The sequence below is a fragment of the Microchirus variegatus genome (genome assembly GCF_963457635.1).
Source record: "Microchirus variegatus genome assembly, chromosome: 17".
Classification (NCBI taxonomy): Eukaryota; Metazoa; Chordata; class Actinopteri; order Pleuronectiformes; family Soleidae; genus Microchirus; species Microchirus variegatus.
Window position 1 is genome coordinate 6492672 of NC_139818.1, and position 21610 is coordinate 6514281.

The window sequence follows — 21610 nt, forward strand, 5'->3', positions numbered from 1 at the left end:
CGCGAGGCTCAGCGGCGGGCTGAGCATCTCCGGTCCCAGTGTTCCTCGGTTTGGCAGCGCCTTTGCGAGTTAGTGGGAATCATCCTACACTCCCGACACTTGGTATCATCATCATCATCATCATCATCATCATCATCATCAGCGGCTCTGTTTTCAGCAGCATCGCCGTATATGTTGGACTATCAGTGGAAGGGTGGAGCTGCGCTGATGGAGTGTGGCTGCTGTCTGACACAACACTGTTCTCATGATTGAACAATGACACAGCCCGTGTTGTTTTACTGGTGATGATGATGATGGTGGTGGTGCTGGTAATGATGATGGCTGCCCACTGCTGCGTCCCTCACCCGGGCTTCCCTCCTCACACCGACTCTCTGCGGAGGCTGCTTGTGTTTATGCAATCCGACGCAGTGATGTAAACACCGCTGTCTCTGTGAAAGATGCTCCCGTCACTGAGCGAGTGAAGGTACCACGCTCTGAAGAAAGAGCGCGGCTGTTCTAATTCAGGCGTGAAACAAGACACACATAAACACACACCATGTCGAAAGTTGTGAGTAGCAAAGAGAAGAAATCCTTCAGCAAGAAGTTGTTCCGGAGGAGCTCTGTCCGCTCCGTGGGCAGCTTCATGAACAGAGTTCTCCGGACACTGTCCACTCTCTCCCACTTCAGCACCGACGCTCAAGCTGCCGAGGACGAGAAGGACGACAGCACTCTGATCCCGAGCACCACGGGGGGCTCGGTCCCATCCGACGACAGCGACTGCGGGGGTTTCCCCTTCGGGGACAAGGTGCCGGGAGTCGCCGGACTCAAGAACCACGGTAACACCTGCTTCATGAACGCTATCTTACAGTGCCTGAGCAACACGGAGCTCTTCGCCGAGTATCTGGCCCTGGAGCAGTTCAAGGGAGCAGAGACGAGCGGCAGCAACAGCGAGAAGGCCAAGTCTAACGGGGTGCTGGTGCAGAAGAAGCCGCTCCAACAGCAGCAGGAGGAGGCAGGGGAGGTGACAGAGCAGCTGTCCGGTCTGGTCAGGGCTCTGTGGACCTTTGAGTATACACCTCAGCACAGCAGAGACTTCAAGGTAAGATGTGTGCTCAGTTCAAACTGAATTCATGTCATAATGTAACACTCAGAGAGTATGTGGGACTCATACAAATACAACAGTTTTTACACAAGGGCACTGATACTGATATCACAACATATACAAGAATCACTTTGCTACAGTTATTTTAAACTATTATGCTAAAGGTAGAATATGCAACATTTCTGCGTTCAAATATCAAAAGATAATTAGTCTATTTATTCCATAGAAAGCTATACTTCTCTGATCAAGGTAACAGTTTTATTTTGGTAATAAATGGCATCAACCACTTCAGTACTACTATTTAGACCAGGGGTTCTCAAAGTTTTGATACCTGAGGGCCAATTTAGGAACCCAACATTGGGTCACCAAAGGAAAAAAACAGAAAGAAATCCCATTTGTACTAATTTTAATGACCAGATTGCAGTTCTACAGTTTAGCGTTAAGTAATATAAGTGTTAATATAATAACGCTTTATATAATTTACTGGGTAATTACCCAGTGTTTTGGCCATTGTTCTTAGCTTCTAATTACAGGTTAATACCAAGTAACACATTTCTGTTACCTTATATTTACTGGGTAAATTAGTAATTGGGAGCTGTAGTGACCTGCTTTTTACCAGCTTATAACCCAATACTACACTAAAATTAGAGGTAACAATATAAACAACATTAAGGTGCAATGGCCACAATAGGCTATTTTTGCAGAAATATAAGTAACAGTACCAATAATAATCAGGTACAATTGGTACACTTGGCTCGTACTGCAAAATATTCTGGTACATACATAGGCTGCGTGCAATTACAGCTGTACTATTATTAGCCAAAAAGGGACTCAAAGTATCACTAAGTGTTGCAAAGTGCCAGAAATAGGCAACTCTAAAAAATTAACCTTCTTAATAATACATTCATTATTTATGGGTTAATGGGCCACGGGCCGGTCCAAATTGCTTGAAGGGTCAGATCTGGCCCCCGGGCCTTAAGTTGAATAGCCTGGATTTAGAGAGTATGTTGTTGTTTTTTTATTGTGCGTATTGGTCACTAATGGATCATGATACGTTGCACCGTCCTTCTACTGACATATCTCTCTGTAACCAACTGGGACAACAATTCCCATGATCCCACTCTGCTTGCTGACATCATGAAACTGTCCACCCTATTCCTGGAGGTGCTACTGGTCAAATGATTATTGTTGAAACTTGCAGAGCAGAAGCTAAAGCAGCCGTAAACTGCTTAATTCCAGGGGCAAAACAATTTCGGCGATGCATGAGCTGCGTTTGTAAATCACCCAGTGCTATTTTGAGTACTGGCACTTTTATTAACATACGAGATGCTGGTACTATATATACTATATACTACATGATCTTCATGTTCAGAGTCATACATTTATATGGCATACATATAAATTCTGCCAATGTATGAAATAAACATTTCTCCATCATAGAGTGAACTTTAAAAAAAAAAAAAAAAAAACATTATTGAACAAATTAATTATTGAACCTTAAAGTACATGTATTTAATTTCAGTGGCCAACATTCTTCAAATGAAGATACAATATGTTTGCACACTAGAGGGGCAAGTTGAGACATGTACTCACCATCCATGGCTTTTGTAGGACTTTCAGCAGAGAACGAGCTCCAGCTGTCATAAAGATGACTATAGGGATAGCACGGTGTTACAGTGGCTAGCATTATTACCTCACAGCAAGAAGGTAATTCAAGTATAAAATTGTCACCTGAGGGTACAACAATGTCTCTACAAGTTACAAACGACAAGGGTACAAATAATCACCCAATATCAGAGCAGTGGTTCCCAAACACTGGGTCAGGACCCACAGATTGGTTAGGACTCACATAAGACTTGTTTTTGTCAATTCATTTAGATGCTATGTTATTCACAAATGGGCTCTTGTCACTGTTTATATTGTGATTTGGAGCATGATATTTTGTCATCTTTGAAAAGTGTGGGAAACAATAAAATCTATTCCAGAGTAAGTCTACGATGCCTTCAAATATGTTCATTGTTTTGTTATCACATTAGACAGCCTTTGCTGAAGTCCTTCATGAGTGAAAGAGACTTCAAGCAATAAACAAACAAAATAATACTCCTGAATTTACTGGTAGCTGTGGATCAAAAACTTACTGTGTGCTGTGATGGAAGATTGCAGGCTTTCTGTGTGGATGTTGTGTGTTATTTGCTCGTCGATTTAGCCCATAATTTACATATTTATCACGTTTCCTTGTCAGAATTTATGTTTAAATAAATGATCCTGAAAAGAGCTTCCCCTGTTTCAAAGACCAGCAAACGCCACTCAACTTAAATATATAGCAATAAAATGCATACAATCAAAGTGTTTCTTATTGAATTTTTCAAATAAACACACTGCGTTAACTCCAAATTATATATTTCCTTGTCAAGTGTTAACTGTTCAAACAATCCTACATATGACACTGCAATTGGAACTGGATAAGCCTCATTAGCGGCAACTCAAAACATGCACATTATTAAACACATGAACACACCATGTGCCGTCATCAGCCATGTGCTAAATAAAGCATGAAAGGTACGTGAGATTATTTTTTGACCCTTTCAAAGTAAAAGCACCAGTTGTAAACAAATAACTTAACTTATAATATATTGGTAATTTACTCTCTATATCCTTTAATAGGACAATCCTTTACACTTCTGTGTCTTGATTTTATTGCAGACACACACACACACACACACACACTGGCTGCTTGTTATAATCAGCCATAAAACCAAGTGGAAGAGGCAATGTCTGAGTTTTAAATGACCTCCACCTGAGCTGTTCAGCTGAGTGTGTTGAGATATAATACACCTCTTTTATCGGCCTTTGTTACAGCATCATCTGCATTTTCATTTTACCTCTGAAAACTCTCTGTCTCAATCCTCAGAGCTTGTTCTTTTGTATCAGGGATATTTTGGTGTGTTTTCTCATTCTTCTTTTAGAAGTCCAAAATGCACAACAAAGAGGAGCTATATTGAGTAAGACGTGAAATGGGTGTCTCACTCTTATTGTTACTATTTCTGTACATTTTTTCACCATTTTCGTCAGCCGTGAGAGACCTTGAATATGTTTAAGTGAGTAGGGGAAATAAGTACAGCTGCAGTTGTTTGGTACTTGACGTTAAATGCAGTTAAATATAGAATCTATTTGAAATAAACAAGGGACACACTGAGCATTCAAACTGTTGCTTATTCAGTAGCATTTTTCTTTATCCATTTGAGATGTGCAGTAGAATATTTATAATAATTTCATGTATTTACACAGCTCATTTAAAGATTAAGCACAAGGCTTTTTCATGATAAAATAGGAATATAGAATAAAGATAACAGAAATATATGCTTGTTATATGTAAGGACATATAATACTCTCAAATAGTAGTAAAAAGTAGTAAGTAAAATGAACGCAAAGATAACAATGAAATTACAGTAAGATAAAAACCCTAAAAGTGACATTAAAATACAATATACCTTTCTTTCCAATAAAATAAAGCTCTCACATACAAACATTTTTTTCTCTTCATTTATTCATGCTGAAGCCATGCTGTTTTCATCGCTTGTGTACATTACAGCTCAGTGTGCACATGTGACCGCTGCCTCAGAACCACAACCTGAGCCTATAAACTGAGAGCACTTACAGATCATTAGGAAGACATCTGTAATAATACCACAGGGCAGTTAGCCACTGCGGCTCAGAAGCCATTTTCTCTCAGAGAAATGGCTTTGAGGATTATTGAGAAGTTAATGTTGTTGATGTTGTTGTTGCTGAGCACCATCGAAACTTGGAATATGATCCACCTAAACTCTCACAGATCACCAATTGAGAAATTGATACTGGATTTCCTAATGGGATTAGATGATGCAACAAATCTGACAACGATTGAATTCTGTATATGATGTATTAATTTAATAGATGTTCTACATGTTCTTATCATAAAGGTAATAACAATTACATTCCAAGCCATGACCTCCTAACAGAAAGTGTCTTGTACCGTTGCCATACTCTCTAGTACACAGTACCAGCACATTTTTTTCATATTTTCATCGGAACTTTAATTTGTGTACCAGCACTTCTCATATTATTATGGTTCTCTGTTTTGGTTATGTGACCAATTCATTATTTGCATTTCGTGACGTTTACCCGTTCTTGTGAGAGTCTGGTGTTTAGAGTTTGGATTTTCATTGTTAAACAAGAACAGTATCTATCAGATAGATGATCCAGTGTGCTGACTCATGAAGGGAGAAGCCGAAATAGAAAATTAAGAAAAATAATATTTATTAAAAGTGTTTTAAATGCTATATTTAAAAAAAAGAAAAAAAAAACTGACATCAATCAGTCAAGGGCATAGAAGTTATTGTATACTTATATTTTATATTGATATGAATTACAACATTCTGTCATTTCTAATATTTGCACCTATGACTTTTATTATTTTATAAAGCATTATGTTCTTTTTAAATAGCTAAGCTAGTTGTCATGAATCTGATTTAGTGTTTTATTATAGGAACTCTCTAAAGAACACATTGAAGAATGCATGAGATAGTGATGAATGAAGCCCATTGGGATGATAAATATACACCATGACAATATTGAGGAAGCATCTATTTATAACACTATATTATGAATACTCAATCTGAATTTAAGTCAGTAGCGATCACAAGATCTATACAATATTTATCCAGTTTCATGGTGAGAGGTGTCTGTTTTATTTTCATCAAAATACTTTAAAGACAGCAACTGTCTGTAACACACTTTGAGAAAATGCTGAGGCTGCATCAGTAGTGTCCTCAGCAGAGGCGATTCTAGAATCTTTCCAGGGGGCCCTTCCTACCAGTGTTCATCACCATTATGTTATAAATAATCTGACACCAACGAAAAATGTATGAGGTCAAAAAATTTTTTTTCTAAATGAATGAAATAACATGGAAAAACCTTGTAATTAAAAAGTATGTGAAAATATAAATGTAAAGAACAATAAAATACTGTAAATAGCTTTTAAAAAACTATATAAAAACATACATTACACTGTAAAGAACCCACATTAAAAAACAATAGAAATATATAGAACAATAAAATACTGTAAATAACTGAAAAAAACATATATAAATTGAGTAAAAAAGATATGCATTACACTGTAAATAATCCTTTTAATTTTCCAACTTGCAGAACGATAACTTCACACAGGTTAAAGTGAGGTGGGGCCCCTTTAGGGAGGTTTCCTACTGAGATATCATTGCAAATCGCCCATTGTTTTTTAAGGGGGACGGGGAGGCGCCTGGTCACTGCACATTTCAGTAAAAACAGCCCTCAGGTTCCGAGTGTTGGGGGCCCCCTATCAGCTCGGGGCCCCAAGCAGTTGCCTGCCTTGCTGGTCCTCAGTATGAGAGAGACACATTGCCCTATGTCTTTGACCTTGCATAATTTTCCTAGCTGGTCTTTAAAGGTGAATTTTGTAGCAAAACCATCATTGTTGTCATCTCTAATAGCAAATTGTTTGTGGGATGGTCAAGCTGTGGATGTGCAGCCTCTGACTTTTTTTTTTTTTTTTTTTAAAGCGCTTCTCTTCCTCTTGAATGTTCTCACCACTTCCACTGACCTTTAGTATTGTGCAGATTATCATCCCAGCTAAACCCACTGAATATTTTATGATGAGGCAATGTCAAGAATAAAGTGGTACTCACTACACTACAATACTATCTCTGTTTACTGTTAAAGTCCTGAAACTTCATTTGTGTTTCTGCTGTTTTCTCCTGCAGAATGTTGTTTCCAAGAGTGCACTTCAGTTCAGGGGAAACTCCCAGCATGATGCCCAGGAATTCCTGCTCTGGCTGCTGGACAGAGTTCATGAAGACCTCAATCATATCATCCACCCTGAGACCAGACCTCCCAGCAAGGTAAACAGCAATGCTACTTTGAGAGTGAGCACTTTGTAAGAATCTAAAGTTTGCAATAAAATAATAACCTGTATTACTGCTTATATTTATCATGTATCACGTTCAGTGACTAACTGTATTACATTTTCAGCCTCCAGTAGAAGAAGAAACCGCCACTGAAGGATCTCCACTACCAGCACCTGGCTCTTTTGTACAGGAGTTGTTTCAGGCACAATACAGGTAAAATTATTTATATATCTTTATATATATATATATATGTATATATATATATAGATATATAAGACCTGATTTAAATGCAAATGTACAGACAGATTACATAAATGCTACATTGATAGTAGCTAGGGATGAGCTGATAAGATATTCAGTATCGCATCGGTCCCATACTGGTCAAAATGGTTAGATAGCATACCGATATCACAATCTATCTACCGATACTGATATCAGTCTGATACAGTAATTTTACAGCTTAAAACATCAACAACACTTTTGTGAAGATGTTTTTTACCTCCTACAGCCATTTCAAACAAATTAGCAGTAATTTTTAAAAGTCAGTTAAACAACATGACTTGGCTGAAATGCTGTGGCTGTTTTTTTTATTTACATTTCCACAACGCGCATTGTGAAGCATTCACTGTATACAGTGGGGCAAAAAAGTATTTAGTCAGCCACCGATTGTGCCGAAGTTCTCCCACTTAAAATGATGACAGAAGTCTGTCATTTTCATTCATCATAGGTACACTTCAACTGTGAGAGACAGAATGTGAAAAAAAATCCTGGAAATCGCATTGTAGGATTTTTAAAGAATTTATTTGTAAATTATGGTGGAAAACAACTATTTGGTCACCTACAAACAAGCAAGATCTCTGGCTCTCCCGGACATGTAAGCTCTTCTGTCCTCCACTCGTTACCTGTATTAATGGCACCTGTTTGAACTCTTTATCTGTATAAAAGACACCTGTCCACAGCCTCAAACTGTCAGACTCCAAACTCCACCATGGCCAAGACCAAGGAGCTGTGGAAGGACACCAGAAACACAATTGTAGACCTGCACCAGGCTGGGAAGAGTGAATCTAGCAAGCAGCTTGGTGGGAGCAATTATTAGAAAATGGAAGACATACAAGACCATTGATAATCTTCCTCGCTCTGGGGCTCCACGCAAGATCTCATCCCGTGGGGTCAATATGATCATGAGAACGGTGAGAAAAAATCCCAGAACTACACGGGGGGACCTGGTGAATGACCTGTAGAGAGCTGGGACCAAAGTAACAAAGGTTGCCATCAGTAACACACTGCCAGACGTGTCCCCCTGCTTAAGCCAGTACATGTCCAGGCCCGTCTGAAGTTTGCCAGAGAGTCCAGAAGGGGCCTAGCCAGTCTACAGACCTCAACCCCATAGAAAATCTGTGGAGGGAGTTAAAGTCTGTGTTGTTCGGCAACAGCCCAAAAACATCACTGCTCTAGAGGAGATCTGCATGGAGGAATGGGACAAAATACCAGCTACAGTGTGTGCAAACCTGGTGAAGACCTACATTAAACGTTTGTCCTCTGTCATTGCCAACAAAGGTTATATTACAAAGTATTGAGTTGAACTTTTGTTATTGACCAAATACTTATTTTCCACCATAATTTACAAATAAATTATTTAAAAATCCTACAATGTGATTTCCAGGATTTTTCTCAGGATTTCTCTCACAGTTGAAGTGTACCTATGATGAAAATTACAGACCTCTGTCATCATTTTAAGTGGGAGAACTTGCACAATCGGTGGCTGACTAAATCCTTTTTTGCCCCACTGTATATAGGATTATTGAATTGTATTCGATTTTATATTCTTGATTATCTGATATCTGATCCAATGTTTTTGTCCAGACCGACAGCGACACAGCATAGTATCTGCGCCTCCCTAATAGGTATAGGCAGACACAAAAAAGAAGAATCAAGCACCCCTTAATGTCATTGTCTAACTATTTACAAGTAAATAACTTTCCAAAACCCTCAACTTATCCTTTAACATAGTACATCTCAGCAGTGTGACAGCAGTAATGTTTGATTGTCCTCATGTCTGTGTAGATCCTCCCTGACCTGCCCTCACTGCCAGAAACAGAGCAACACCTTCGATCCTTTCCTCTGCATCTCACTGCCAATCCCAGTACCTCACACACGGTAAAGTGGCTGCTTATCTGAGTTTTTGAGTTGGATACTTATCAGACAAAAAGATGTCCCTGTACCCAAATATGCAATGAGACCAGATTTAGCCTGAGCCCAGAATTAAAAAAAACTAATCAGTCCCAGACTTAGGTAAAAAGATCTGACAGTAGACAGCTAAAATAAGATGATGTCATCTGTCTCTGAAACATCAAATAACTTGTGTATCTCTGTGTTGCAGGCCGCTGTATGTGACAGTGGTGTATCAAGGAAAGTGCTCCCACTGTATGAGAGTCGGGGTGGCAGTGCCTCTCTCTGGTGCTGTTTCCAGACTGAGACAAGCTGTGGCCCAAGAGACCAAAATCCCTGACCAACAGGTGCTGCCTCTTCTGAAACTTCCCTGTTTAAAGGGATAGTTCAGATTTTCTAAAGGGTGATTTTTTTGAGTCAGAGTTACATAGGCCATATCCACATGGAAATACAACTTTGCCTATAAGATCTTTGTCTTTATATTTTAATAAAATAATTGCATAAATATGGCATTATCTCAAAAAATGACTTTATCCACACGATAAGTATATATTTCAATGTATACAATAATGGAAGCAGGGACAAAATGAACCAAGCCATGGCAAACAATCTGCAAACACAAGAAGAGTAAGACAGCCTACTATTGCCTGTACAGTATGGAACCATATGGTCCATTGTTGCAGCTTAGCCAGAAGCATGGCCACATGGAAGAGGCAGGAATTCATAAAAAAGGGAGTCCTTTCTTTAGCGGCCTAAGGACTCCTGCTCCCAGTGTCCCCAGCAGTTCACACCTTCATGTTCATGTGTGAACCCCAGGACAATACAATTATTTAGTGATGCACCGATGTGAAAATTGTGGCCGATACCGATATTAATGTTGCTGTTATGGCCGATACTGATATTTACCGATATTGATATATGTAAATAAATAAATAAATAAATTCTGAGATGATAACATTTTGTACGGACTGGAAAATCATGCAACCGAACTGAATTTTATTTGCAAAAACATGTTTTACCTCCAAATAACAAGGTTACTGGGCTACCATAAAACACAAGTAACCAACTAGAATGTTTCTAAAAACCTCTACCACTTGTAGCGAGTTTGTAGTAAATTAGTACAGGTACTTACAGGTTAACTCCCTCAACTCACAAAACTCCTGTGAGAAAGTTTGGACCATAAGTTACAATCTCAAGATTGTAATTTACACAATGATAATAATTTATAATATCCTGACAAAGTCACTCTATCAAACTACATCTTGTTGCAGCATCTTGGTTTTCATGCCTAACTTTTGCTGTATGGCTCTCAGCCGAGAGGTGGCGAGTTGAGTGGCGAAAATGTTCGTCTATTTTCCTTCCAATAGCCACACAGAGATGCTTCGCTGGCTTAACTCCATCATGCACTGCTAGCTGCAGCGTATGAGCCATGCAGCCCAGGCTTTTAACGCCACACTCCGTCGTCCATTTCCTTCGGCATTATTCCATGCATTGTCGCGAAGCACAACATGCACATTGTCTTTTTTTAATTTCCCACTGAGCAAACATGCAGTCAAAGCGCTAGTGATGGCATGCGATCCTGCAAACTCTTGTGCATGCAAAACAGCTCGCTGCATCTCAAAGTTGTCATCAATCCACTGAGCAGTAAGGCTCAACATATTCATCTGACTTACGTCCGAACTCCATATATCCGTAATGAAGCTAATGTCAGTCACATTGTCCAACAATTTGTGGATATGCGTGGCCACGACTTCATGCAAAGCAGGGAGGGAAACGTCGGAAAAGTAGTGCCGACTCCGCAGGTTGCAGCGGGGTTCAATATGCTGCTGCTTTCTTTTTTGCCTGTTGGTTAACGTTAGCAGTGTTAGCTTCCTGCCATTGTTTGTGTACCTCTTGGTGGCGGTTTTTCAAATGACATATCAAATTTGTGGTGTTGAATGACTTGACGCGGCATCTTCCTCGCATTACCTCAACTTGCACACTGCTTTTCGAGTATCTTCTTTCGACACCGTGAAAAACGGCCACACCGCTGATATTTTTTCTCCTCTTCAGTTCAACACAACACAATCCTGTGCGGTGTTTGCGTCACTGACACTTTCAATTCCCCCGTGGCCTCCCCCTCCCTCTCCCGACACACATACACAAACAGCAACTAGGCGGGTATAAACATCGGTTGTTAAAATCGGCTCAGTTTTACTCATCGGACCGATGGCGATATGTTAAAAATGACGATCATCGGCCGATACCCGATATATCGTACATCACTACAATTATCCCCTCTCATTCACTGTCCCACTGGACGCCACTACTCACCAGCATAATTACAAGCACTCGACTTCAGCTCACTCTCCTCTCCAAACCACTATGGGTATTGGGAGTTGCTGTCATCAGGCTTATTGTGCCAGTTTTGCCCTAGCTAGTTGAGTGAGAGACTTGTATTTTCTGCACTCAGCTATGCACAGCCCCTCGGATTTGCACCTGAAACCCCCTACGTCGACCCATGCAGTGGCAGAAAACAGCAAGCCAGGCTGGATTCTCTCTTGCTGCGGCAACCCCCCCCTTATTAAGTCAAATTGATTGAAATAATTGTTGCTCTTGTTCACTAAAGGAAATACTCTGTGTATTTGTGAATATATACTGTGATAAACATTGGTTGAGAGAGCCAGTGCACAATTATTGCTACTCCAATACTGATAAATTGGGATATCGATATCAATTACAGTGATTGTGCAGACTGATTTTATAGGTATAAATTGATAGTTTTTCCCTGTTTTCAGGGTGGTGCTGAGTTAATTATAAATGAACTTTTCCCTATTAAAATAACCAAATAAAGATTTCAGTCATTGCAGATCTATCCAAAGCAATGCAGAAGAGAGGTGAAGAAGAGACTGAGTGATGTGTGACAGAAAGATAGCAGCACAAGTGAAAGGGAAGGTCTAAAAGACAATAGTGAGACTGCTATGATATATGGCTTGGAGACAGTGGCACTGTCTAAATGACAGGAGGCACCAGGGGAGTGACAGGATGAACAGGATTAGAAATGAGCATATTCCAGGGACAGTTCAGGATGAATGGTTTGGAGATAAAGTAAGAGAGACAAGGTTGAGATGGTTTGGACGTGCAGAGGAGGGGTAGTGATTATATTGGGTGAAGGAGGACAAGAGGGCAGTTGGTGTAACAGAAGAGGACACAAGGTAGAAGACAAGATGGAGGCAGATGATCTGCTGTTTTGACCCCTAAAGGGGAGAACCCGAAAGAAGAATTCACTTAAGCTGACCAAATACAAACTACTAAGTAGAACTATAATATCTTAAGAATATGTTCATTATAATATAAATATAACTTTAAAATGGATTTTGTGGCTAACATTTGTTTTTCTTTGTGCTCTCACTGCCGGGGGTGCACAAAGTGTGCACCTCAGTCACTTTGAAAACACTGAACTATCCCTCGTGATGATGCCATATATAGAGTGGTATGCAAACGTTTAAACTGTTGTGAAAAAAAATGCTGTAAAGTAACAATGCTTTTACAAATATTTGTAATGGTTAACATTTATGAATTTACAAAATGCAGAGTGAGCTGACAGAAGAAAAAGAACATGGAGTCTTCAAAGTGATGGTATGGCCCACACAGAACCCTGACCTCAACATCATTGAACGTGTGTGAGATTACATGAAGAGACAGAAGGATTTAAGGCAGACAACATCCACAGAAGATCTGTGTTTAGTTGTCTTAGATTTTAGGAACAACTGTCTTGGACAACCTGCCGAGTTCTTTCAAAAACTGTGTGCAAGTGAACCCAGAAGAACAGATGCTGTTTTGAAAGGTGGTCATTCTGAATACTGATTTGATGGATTTTTTTCTGTTGGCTCACTCTGCATTTTGTAAATTTACATTTCTGTTAATTGTTATTTTATTTTGATTAATTCTAATCAGTAGAATGGATCAAAATGCAGCACATTATATTGTTCCTTGTCTTTGCTCAGATCGTCCTCACTGAAATGTACTATGATGGCTTTCATCGCTCCTTCTGTGATGATGATGAAGACCTTGAGATCATTCAGGAGAGCGACTCAATCTTTGCCTTTGAGACGCCTGAGCTGTTCCAACCGGAGCAGATCCGCTCCAAGCGAGGTGCTAAACCAGTTCAGCTCTTTGTCTTGTTCCAGCAGCAGGAGTGGAGCTTAGATTAGATATTAATATTTGAAGATTTTGAATGATCGATTAATGAATGAAGTTGTCCCTTTTTAAAAGTGTGTATTCATTTCAGGAGGCGCGCATGGAAATCTTAACCAGAACAACTTGAAGTATGGCACAGATATTAACAGGATTTCCACACAAATACAAGAACTATCACCACCACCACCACCACCACAGAGTCCTAACAAGAACAGTGGCCAGGCGGATAAGATTGTCCTGCTTGTGTGTAACAGAGCCTGTGCTGGACAGCAAGGACGCAGGTACTTTCATGTTAAAGGTACAACAGTGGTTTTTAGTGGTTGTACGAGGACAATGTTGTCTTTCCACAACATGGTCCCAGCTCAACTCTTCGCAGTTTGGTTGGTTTTCCATTACAATATAGTACCTCCTCAACGTAGGCGGAGTCACCACTTTTTTTCACGCAACACACACAAACTCTCTTGTTTTTGGTGTAACTGTATCAATAGAATCAGTTAATTACAAAGATTTGTTCACAGAATCGTTCAGTACTTCCTGCATGAGTCACTGAACTGAAATACAGATACAGAAATCATAGATATGAATGAAGCTGTTCAACAATTAGAATTAGTATTAAAACCAAGCCATATAATAAGGGCCAATTCCAATTCCTATCTTAACCCTCAAGCTCAACCCTTAATCTTAACTGGCCTCAAAACCAAGTGTTGAGGGTTTTTTAGAAATGGGACACCCCTTAAATCTTAAATGCAGATATGTCTTCAGACTGTAGGGGGCAGAATAACGCGAAAGCTGTGTTCAGTCTGTCAACTCCAAAAAAGAAGAAGAAGAACACATTTACGTCACGATTATTTATTACGATCTGTTTGTCAGTCAAGTTATTAGGTTGTCAGTTAGTTATAAGATGATACTCATACAAATACCACAACCACGGACATATTCAGCTGACAGTTACCACTCACCACGGCTTATTGAAAAGTAAACAATAGCAAACGATCACTTGTCGGCACCGGCCGGCTATTGACAAAAGATCGTAAAATAAAAATAAATGTTACGCAACAATGACGTCAGTAATCCATAATATGGACCTAAACTAAGATAATACAATGGTTTTCATAATTTGTATATCTCTATTAACAAAGAAAATACTTAATTTGTAGTGTACTTGTTTCGCTGCTTATAGCGCCATCTTTGTTATGTGAAAACACACAATGCATTCTGGGTAGCCCTTGCTCCCAAGGGTGGTCTCGGAAAATCTCAACATTGAGGGCGATACAGCCCTTAAACTCGCCCATCAACTTAATTTTTCTGAGAATCGGGACAGCACTTGCACTAGAGGGAGCACATTTTTGAGATTGAGGGTTAAGATTGAGGGTTAAGCAAGGAAATGGAATTCACCCCATGACATGTTGATTAAGTTAAGTGCAGTGAAGTAGTCGTCTTTCCACAAGCACTGGTTAATACTGAGGCTACCTTTTCAAAAGTCTTTCTCAATAAGGAAGTAAATACTGTCACTTATACAAAATGCTACCAACAGAGAGAATTACATTAAAGACATATTATCTTTAAAGCTCTCAAGGATTTTCAGATCAGTATTTTATCATAGATTAAGGTATCTGAACTTAATTGAGTGTGCACAATTATTGTAAATTGTAACGTTACTCGCATTTAAAGGATAATGACAAATCAACTCATCGGAAAAAAAAATCAAGTGATTAATTGACCACCAAAATATTCGTTAGTTGCAGCCCTACCTGTGTGTGAGTGAGACAAGTGGTACAGCAGTGGACCATGCAATGAGTAGTAATAAGTAGATTCCAAAATCTTTTTTTAAGACTCAGTGAAAGAACTGTTATAACTGATAATATACATGCAATGTAGTGCATAGCATGTATGGTCAATTATGATTCAAACTGTGTCTTTCATTATATTTATCATTGTTTTTAGATTCAGACACAGCACAACAATTGCGTTTTACGAACAATGACAATAAAACTCTATTCTATTCTAATTTCAGATATTATGAGAACGTACATGTCAACAGCATCAGCCAAAATGTATTCCATGGTCATTCTCATTTTTCCTATTACTTACTATTTAACAACTTGGTCACTGGCTAACAACACAACTTTAAAACTATTACAGTATCTGTATCAACAACTGTTTATGAATGTGAATAAATGTATTTACTTGTTTTGTGTTCTTATGGCATTCTGCCCTTTTCACTATTGGTCATAAAAATGACTTGATATAAGTTGTTAAAACCTGCAGAAACCCTATAATAGTGCTAGCAATTTATAGTTGTTTGTATGTGTGGCAGGGTACTTGGTGGTACAGGGGATAGCATTGTTGCCTCACAGTAAGGATGGTCGCCGGTTCAGATGCCTGTTTTGACTAAGTTTGCATGTTCTGCCCGCGTGTGTTTTTTTTTTCTACGTTCTCTGGTTTCCTCCCACAGTCCAAAAAACATGCACAGGTTACTCACGTATAAATTTCGGTATCTGACTAGAACACTGAAGGAAAGTTGATCCTTGCATCATAACATTAAAGAGCAACATTTATTTTGAAATCGTTCTGCCTTTGGTTTCCCTGCAGATTTGGTAATCCGTTTATTTTGTATTTGGAGCAAACGGTGACCTGGGATGTACTCCAGAAGGAGATCCTGGAGAAGATGCGACATCTTTTGCGGCCTGGAGTCTGTGTGCAGGTGTGTACTCTTAAACAAGATTTTTGTTCATGTAACATAATTATAATGTCATATCTTTTGTGGTCTTCAGGCAGGACCCTTCACTCTGCGTGTGGTAGGAGTGGTGGGGATCACATATCTCCTGCCTCAGGAGGAACAACCGCTCTGTCATCCCTCTGTGGAAAGGTAATGTCGCTGATCACCACAATCGGGAGTCTTACCTCACTTGAATAGCCATTACATAAGTCCTGCTGTGTGTTTGGCCACTTTAAGTTAATTGAAGAGTTGACAGTGTACACAGCAGGTAAACACAGTGGCCCATAACTCATTTTAAGTAGTTTGTTTCTTAATGTCAGCTGGGATTGGCTCGAGAAAATTAATTATTGAATTATCAGTAACACATGCTAACTGTACATTTAACTTCATTAATATTAAAGTTTGACATACAATCTTGCTTGTTTGGTTGACCAAAACAAATGTATGCATTGCAAAAGTATGTTTTTGTAAGTTTTGACTCCAGGATCTATCAAAGTGTTTCAGGATCTGATTTGTCTTATTTCAGTGTAGCTCTCAGTTGATATATACAGTTCTATCTGTAAACATGTTTAGTATAAGGAAACAAATAAGTCAAACATGTTTGATTTCTTCATAGGGCGTACAAATCTTGTGGTCCTGGAGGGCCTCCTCATGTCAAGATTGTTGTTGAATGGGACAAGGAGACAAAAGACTAGTAAGTGAGATCAATGAAAAAACATCTCTTAAATATCACAAACTTCTCTCACTGGAAACGGAGGTTTGTAACACACTCACTGCCTCACACCCAGATCCACAAAGAAAATCTGCATGTTTAGCTCACAGGGACACTAGGAGCTACTGGTGTACTGCTGCCTGCTAAACTTAGATAGATATAGGCAGCAGTGAACAGACTTTGATGCGGGAGAGCAAATTACGATGCCACGGCAGTCTATTGATGGGGTGGTGAAGTGATGAACATGTTCTTAAAATATCAGATGTTTTGATGATGTGTTGACTACTGAAAACACGGACTGGTGACCTATCCAGGGTGTTCCCTGACCTCTGCCCTGTCAGCCGGGATTGGCACCAGAGTGAGTGAGTGAGTGAGTGAGTGAACGAAAAATGATTGAACAGAGTTCTACATGACTCCTCTGTGATGTGTGCTCTGCTGTGCCTGTAGTCTCTTCAGAAGAACTGAGGATGAATACATCCCTGATGCTGAAAGTGTGCGTCAAATAAAGGAGCTGCATCTACAGCCTCAGACGTGCTCACTGTCCCAGTGCTTTCAACTCTACACCAAAGAGGAACAGGTAACATGAGACAGAGTCATGTTGTCTACAGAGGAGCTGAAAATAACACTGAGAGTTAAAGGTGCCATATGTAAGAATGTGGCGGTTACTACATTCATATTCAAAATACCGAGGTCTTTTGGGTTTCGTTTTTTGACGTAACTGGCAACCCGTGGTTACTCGGTAGCTGAGACTCTTCTGACTGCAATGATTGGTAGATGTCGGTAGGTGGCGCCACATGCCAAAACATGATTTCAAAACATAAACATGATTTGCAGTCTGCAAAATATTTTTTTTAATGCAAATATTTTGTCTGTACTGTTGTTGTTGGTGAGTTCAATTTGTTATATGAACATTATTCCTGAGTCTCTGTGACATATTAGGAGGATTTTATGGCCAGTTGCTTTATATTTATTACATAATGCACCTTTAAGACAACTTTTTTTAAGCTTTATTCTTTACTGGATTGTAACAATAATTGTCAGACAAGGTATACAATTCATAATACTTACCTTTCCAAAAACATACAAATGAAAGACAAGACACACACTGATGAACATATTTACTATATTTCCTCTTTAATAACAGCTGTTATTCTACATTGATTTCAGTTGGCACCTGATGATGCATGGCGATGTCCTCACTGTAAACAGCTTCAGCAGGGCAGCATCAAGCTCAGTCTGTGGACTCTACCCGACATCCTCATACTTCACCTCAAACGCTTCAGACAGGTACACTCCTGCATATCAATGTGCCCCAGTAAAAACATGATATATTTCCATATCAATGTGTAGTAAAAAAAAAAAGTCGCTTCCTTCAGGATGGGGATCGGCGGATGAAAATGCAAAACATGGTGAGGATCCCACTCACAGGTATGGACATGGCACCGCACATAGTAAAGAGAAGCCAGAGCAGCTGGAGTCTCCCCTCTCACTGGTCACCATGGAGACGGCCATATGGGTTGGGCCGTGATCCAGAGGACTACCTCTATGACCTTTATGCAGTGTGCAACCATCATGGGACCATGCAGGGGGGACATTACACAGGTAAAACAGCATCATAACACAACTAATTATGAACATTTTACTAAATATTGATAATAATCTATTACATTGTGTTTTGTAGCTCACTGTAAGAACTCCATTGATGGGCAGTGGTATTGCTATGATGACAGCGATGTTCACACCATATCTGAAGATGACGTTTGCAAGCAGACTGCTTACATCTTGTTTTATCAAAGACGTGCAACGATTCCTTCTTGGTCTGCCAACAGTTCAGTTGGAGGTACATTTGTTTATCAATACATTGAGCCATTCACTCCCTTATGTATTGTTCATGTTTGGGTGTCTTCTGTGTTTTCACCATATATAAGAAATGGATGAAGTCCAGGTCAGCAACTGCAAAACTAACTCCCGATTTGAAGCCTCGGGAATTGTGATTTCACTGGCACCATCGGGACTCGAAAGTTGAACTTCACAGATGTCACCTGCAACTAGGCTCCTAAATTAACATCATGTTCTATTGAAGAAGTGATGTAACAAGTGATTTAGGGCATGAACTGCTCAGGCTAATGTTCACTGAAGTTATAAATTTAGTTCATTCCCAGAGACTTTCATTCAAACATTCAAACGGAGTCCTTTTTGCAACCACCAGAGTTGCCCCCTGGTAGTCTGTCCCTAAGCTTCCAAACCAGAAGACTGTTTTTTGTACAGTCTATGCTTCAGTGGTATGTATATATTGTAAATGTTCAGCCACTCTCTGTTTGGGCCTTTAGGATCCACTAGTTCTTCCTTGTGTGAGCACTGGGTTAGTCGACTGATGGGCAGCCGTCCACCCAGCCAAGCTTCATCTGGTTCCTCCAGACGCACCTCGCTGGCCTCCCTTTCAGAGTCAGCTGAGTTTGCTGGTGAACGGAGTGAGGATGATGGTGAGAGAGACAGATGATTTCACCAACTTGAACATTCTCTTGGTGAATCTAATATTGATGTATATTTTTCTCTAATGCAGGCTTATCAAGCCGTCCAGCAGTGAGAGGCATGCAGCGACAAACATTTTCCACGAGATCTTCCATTGCCAGTCCATTGGTGCTCAGTGAAAATGGCACTAAACCATCCTGGTCCCACTCTGCGAAGCTCCAACTTCGTTCCAATTCTCCTTCACGCTTTTCCCTGGAATCTCACTCCTCCTCTCCGACTCTTGAGAGGATAGGAGAGGTGGTTGATAACAAGATGTCAACCTCCTGTTTCACTGGCTCCCCTAAGCCAGACAGACTGTTAGGGGCCAAGTCCCTTGCAGACTCAGATAGTAATCCTGGCAGTAAGAGGCTGATAGAGCAGGTTCATGTGAAATCTGTGACACAGGCAGAACAGAGGAGCTCCAGCCAGGCTGGGGATAACAACAATGTAGTCACTGCTGTTGAACAGGTTAGTCCTCGGCACGGGACATCTGCGAAAGATCTTAAACTAAGAAATGGGGCTGCAGATAGTGTTGGTGTCAAAAGGACCTCAACAAAGACTGGGTTAGAGAGTGAAAGGAGTCCTAAGAAGCGTCCTGCCACTTCCTCTACATCATCCAGCTCTCTCTCTCCTGCATCCCCAGCAATTGGGAAGTCACCATCTCGATCACAGACCAAGAGTTCAGCGTCGGTGTCTAACCCCAAGGACAAAAGCAGTGGACTTCCTAAAACTGGTAAGGCTGGGCCCCCAAGAACAGCAAGTCCCTCTAAGAAAGGCTCTTATCAAACCCCAGAAGCATTACATCCTGACTCTGCCCAACAGAAGAAGAGCGATTCTCCAGGATCACAGAGTGTACACCCTCAAAGAAGGACATCACCTAGAGGTGGAGGTGAGAAAAGCTCAGCCTCGGGAAGGACTAGAGCAACCGACAGGAGTGCTAGCCATGAATCCTCACGCCCCACTGTGGTTTCAGAGCGAAAGGTTAGCCATAGAGGACCTTCCTCCCGGGCGAGTGTTACTAGTAGAGCGGAGAGCAGGCAGGGTCGGGCTGTGGAGAATAAGGACGTTGGCCAGACTTCAAGCAGTAGCTCATCCATAACAAGTACGCGAGCCTCAAGTGTAGGTATGTCCTCTGTGAGTGCAGCTCCACCACCAAGGGGAGCTCATAGGAATAGTAAAACAGAGGATAAAGGTTTGTCTTTCTTCAAAACAGCCCTCAGACCCAAAGAGACTAGAAAGCCAACTGATAGTGGAAAACCAGTGATGGGAGAAACTAAAGGAAATCCAGAAGATTGTATTGGGGATGCAGCTAAAGAAGGAATCCAAAATGGAGTAAGTAGGAAAAGCCAGAATGTGGCTTCTGAGAGCCACACAAATGTGACTGCCATAGACAAGGAGTCCTCTAATGCAACTGCTGCATCTAAGCATTCACTGCTGCCCTCCACAAAGTCCAAGATTTCTGGAGCAGATGTGACCACCCAGCCATCCTCCAACGCAAAAGACCTTTCAAAGAAAGAGCCTGCGAAAAAGACAATGCAGTCCAGGAAAATCCCCATCAGCTCTACACAAACTAGTCAGAGATCTAAGTGATGTGAGGTACTATGAAGACTTGATCACAACTTTTTCTCAAGTGCAGCTCTGAGGTGTTTTAACCATCAAACTAGACAAAGTGTCTTACCAACATCTTTAAAACATCTGTTGCTTTTCAGTGTGTACTGAATACCAGCTGCCCTATTGGACTCTTACAGTCCACATTGTTAAATAATTATTTAGGAATGGATTTTAATGAAGCACTTTGTATGTATTGCATTGATTTTGAGGAATATTATATTGTATTGTAAATAAGCATGGACTCCACATGTACTGAAATGATTGCTTTGTTCTGTCTGTAGCATAGATAGAAGAAGCCCATCTCAGCATGAGGTGAAAATGAAAGTGACTTTGCACAAGACAGTCAGCAAATATAGTGGAGAGAAACTTTTAAGATACTGTAAATCAAGTTTACTGGCAAATTTTCACGTGTGGAAACAGTGAAATTCTGCATTATTTACAAAAATAATTATGTACAGCTCTCTGTCAATATTGAGAGCCATATATCAGTAACAAACATCAGTGCCTCAGATAACCATAGTCAATTATTTAATCTAAATTCTATAACTGCAGGTGTTGGTTAATTTATTATTAATTTGTAATATTTGTTCAGTTACCGAAAATGTAATTTCAAGTAAAACACAATCAAGCTGATTTAACCTGAACAGCTGTTTACAGTCTTTACAAAGACGACTATATGGAGGAGCAGAGATTAAGTGAAGGAATGA

At 40.1% G+C, this 21610-nt stretch overlaps 1 protein-coding gene across 1 annotated transcript; it reads left to right on the plus strand.

The window, feature by feature from the left end:
- Nucleotides 1-535: 535 nt before the first annotated feature.
- Nucleotides 536-20882, plus strand: LOC310939346 (ubiquitin carboxyl-terminal hydrolase 31-like; the record flags this gene model as incomplete). The annotated part of the gene is made up of 16 exons (XM_083904076.1): nucleotides 536-1078; nucleotides 6859-6996; nucleotides 7127-7215; nucleotides 9067-9159; nucleotides 9383-9518; nucleotides 13158-13305; nucleotides 13442-13631; nucleotides 15943-16054; nucleotides 16125-16219; nucleotides 16686-16763; nucleotides 17229-17358; nucleotides 17949-18068; nucleotides 18158-18383; nucleotides 18463-18621; nucleotides 19112-19264; nucleotides 19345-20882. 16 exons carry the CDS (start codon nucleotides 536-538, stop codon nucleotides 20880-20882), a joined length of 3948 nt encoding a protein of 1315 aa, XP_083760202.1.
- Nucleotides 20883-21610: the final 728 nt, after the last annotated feature.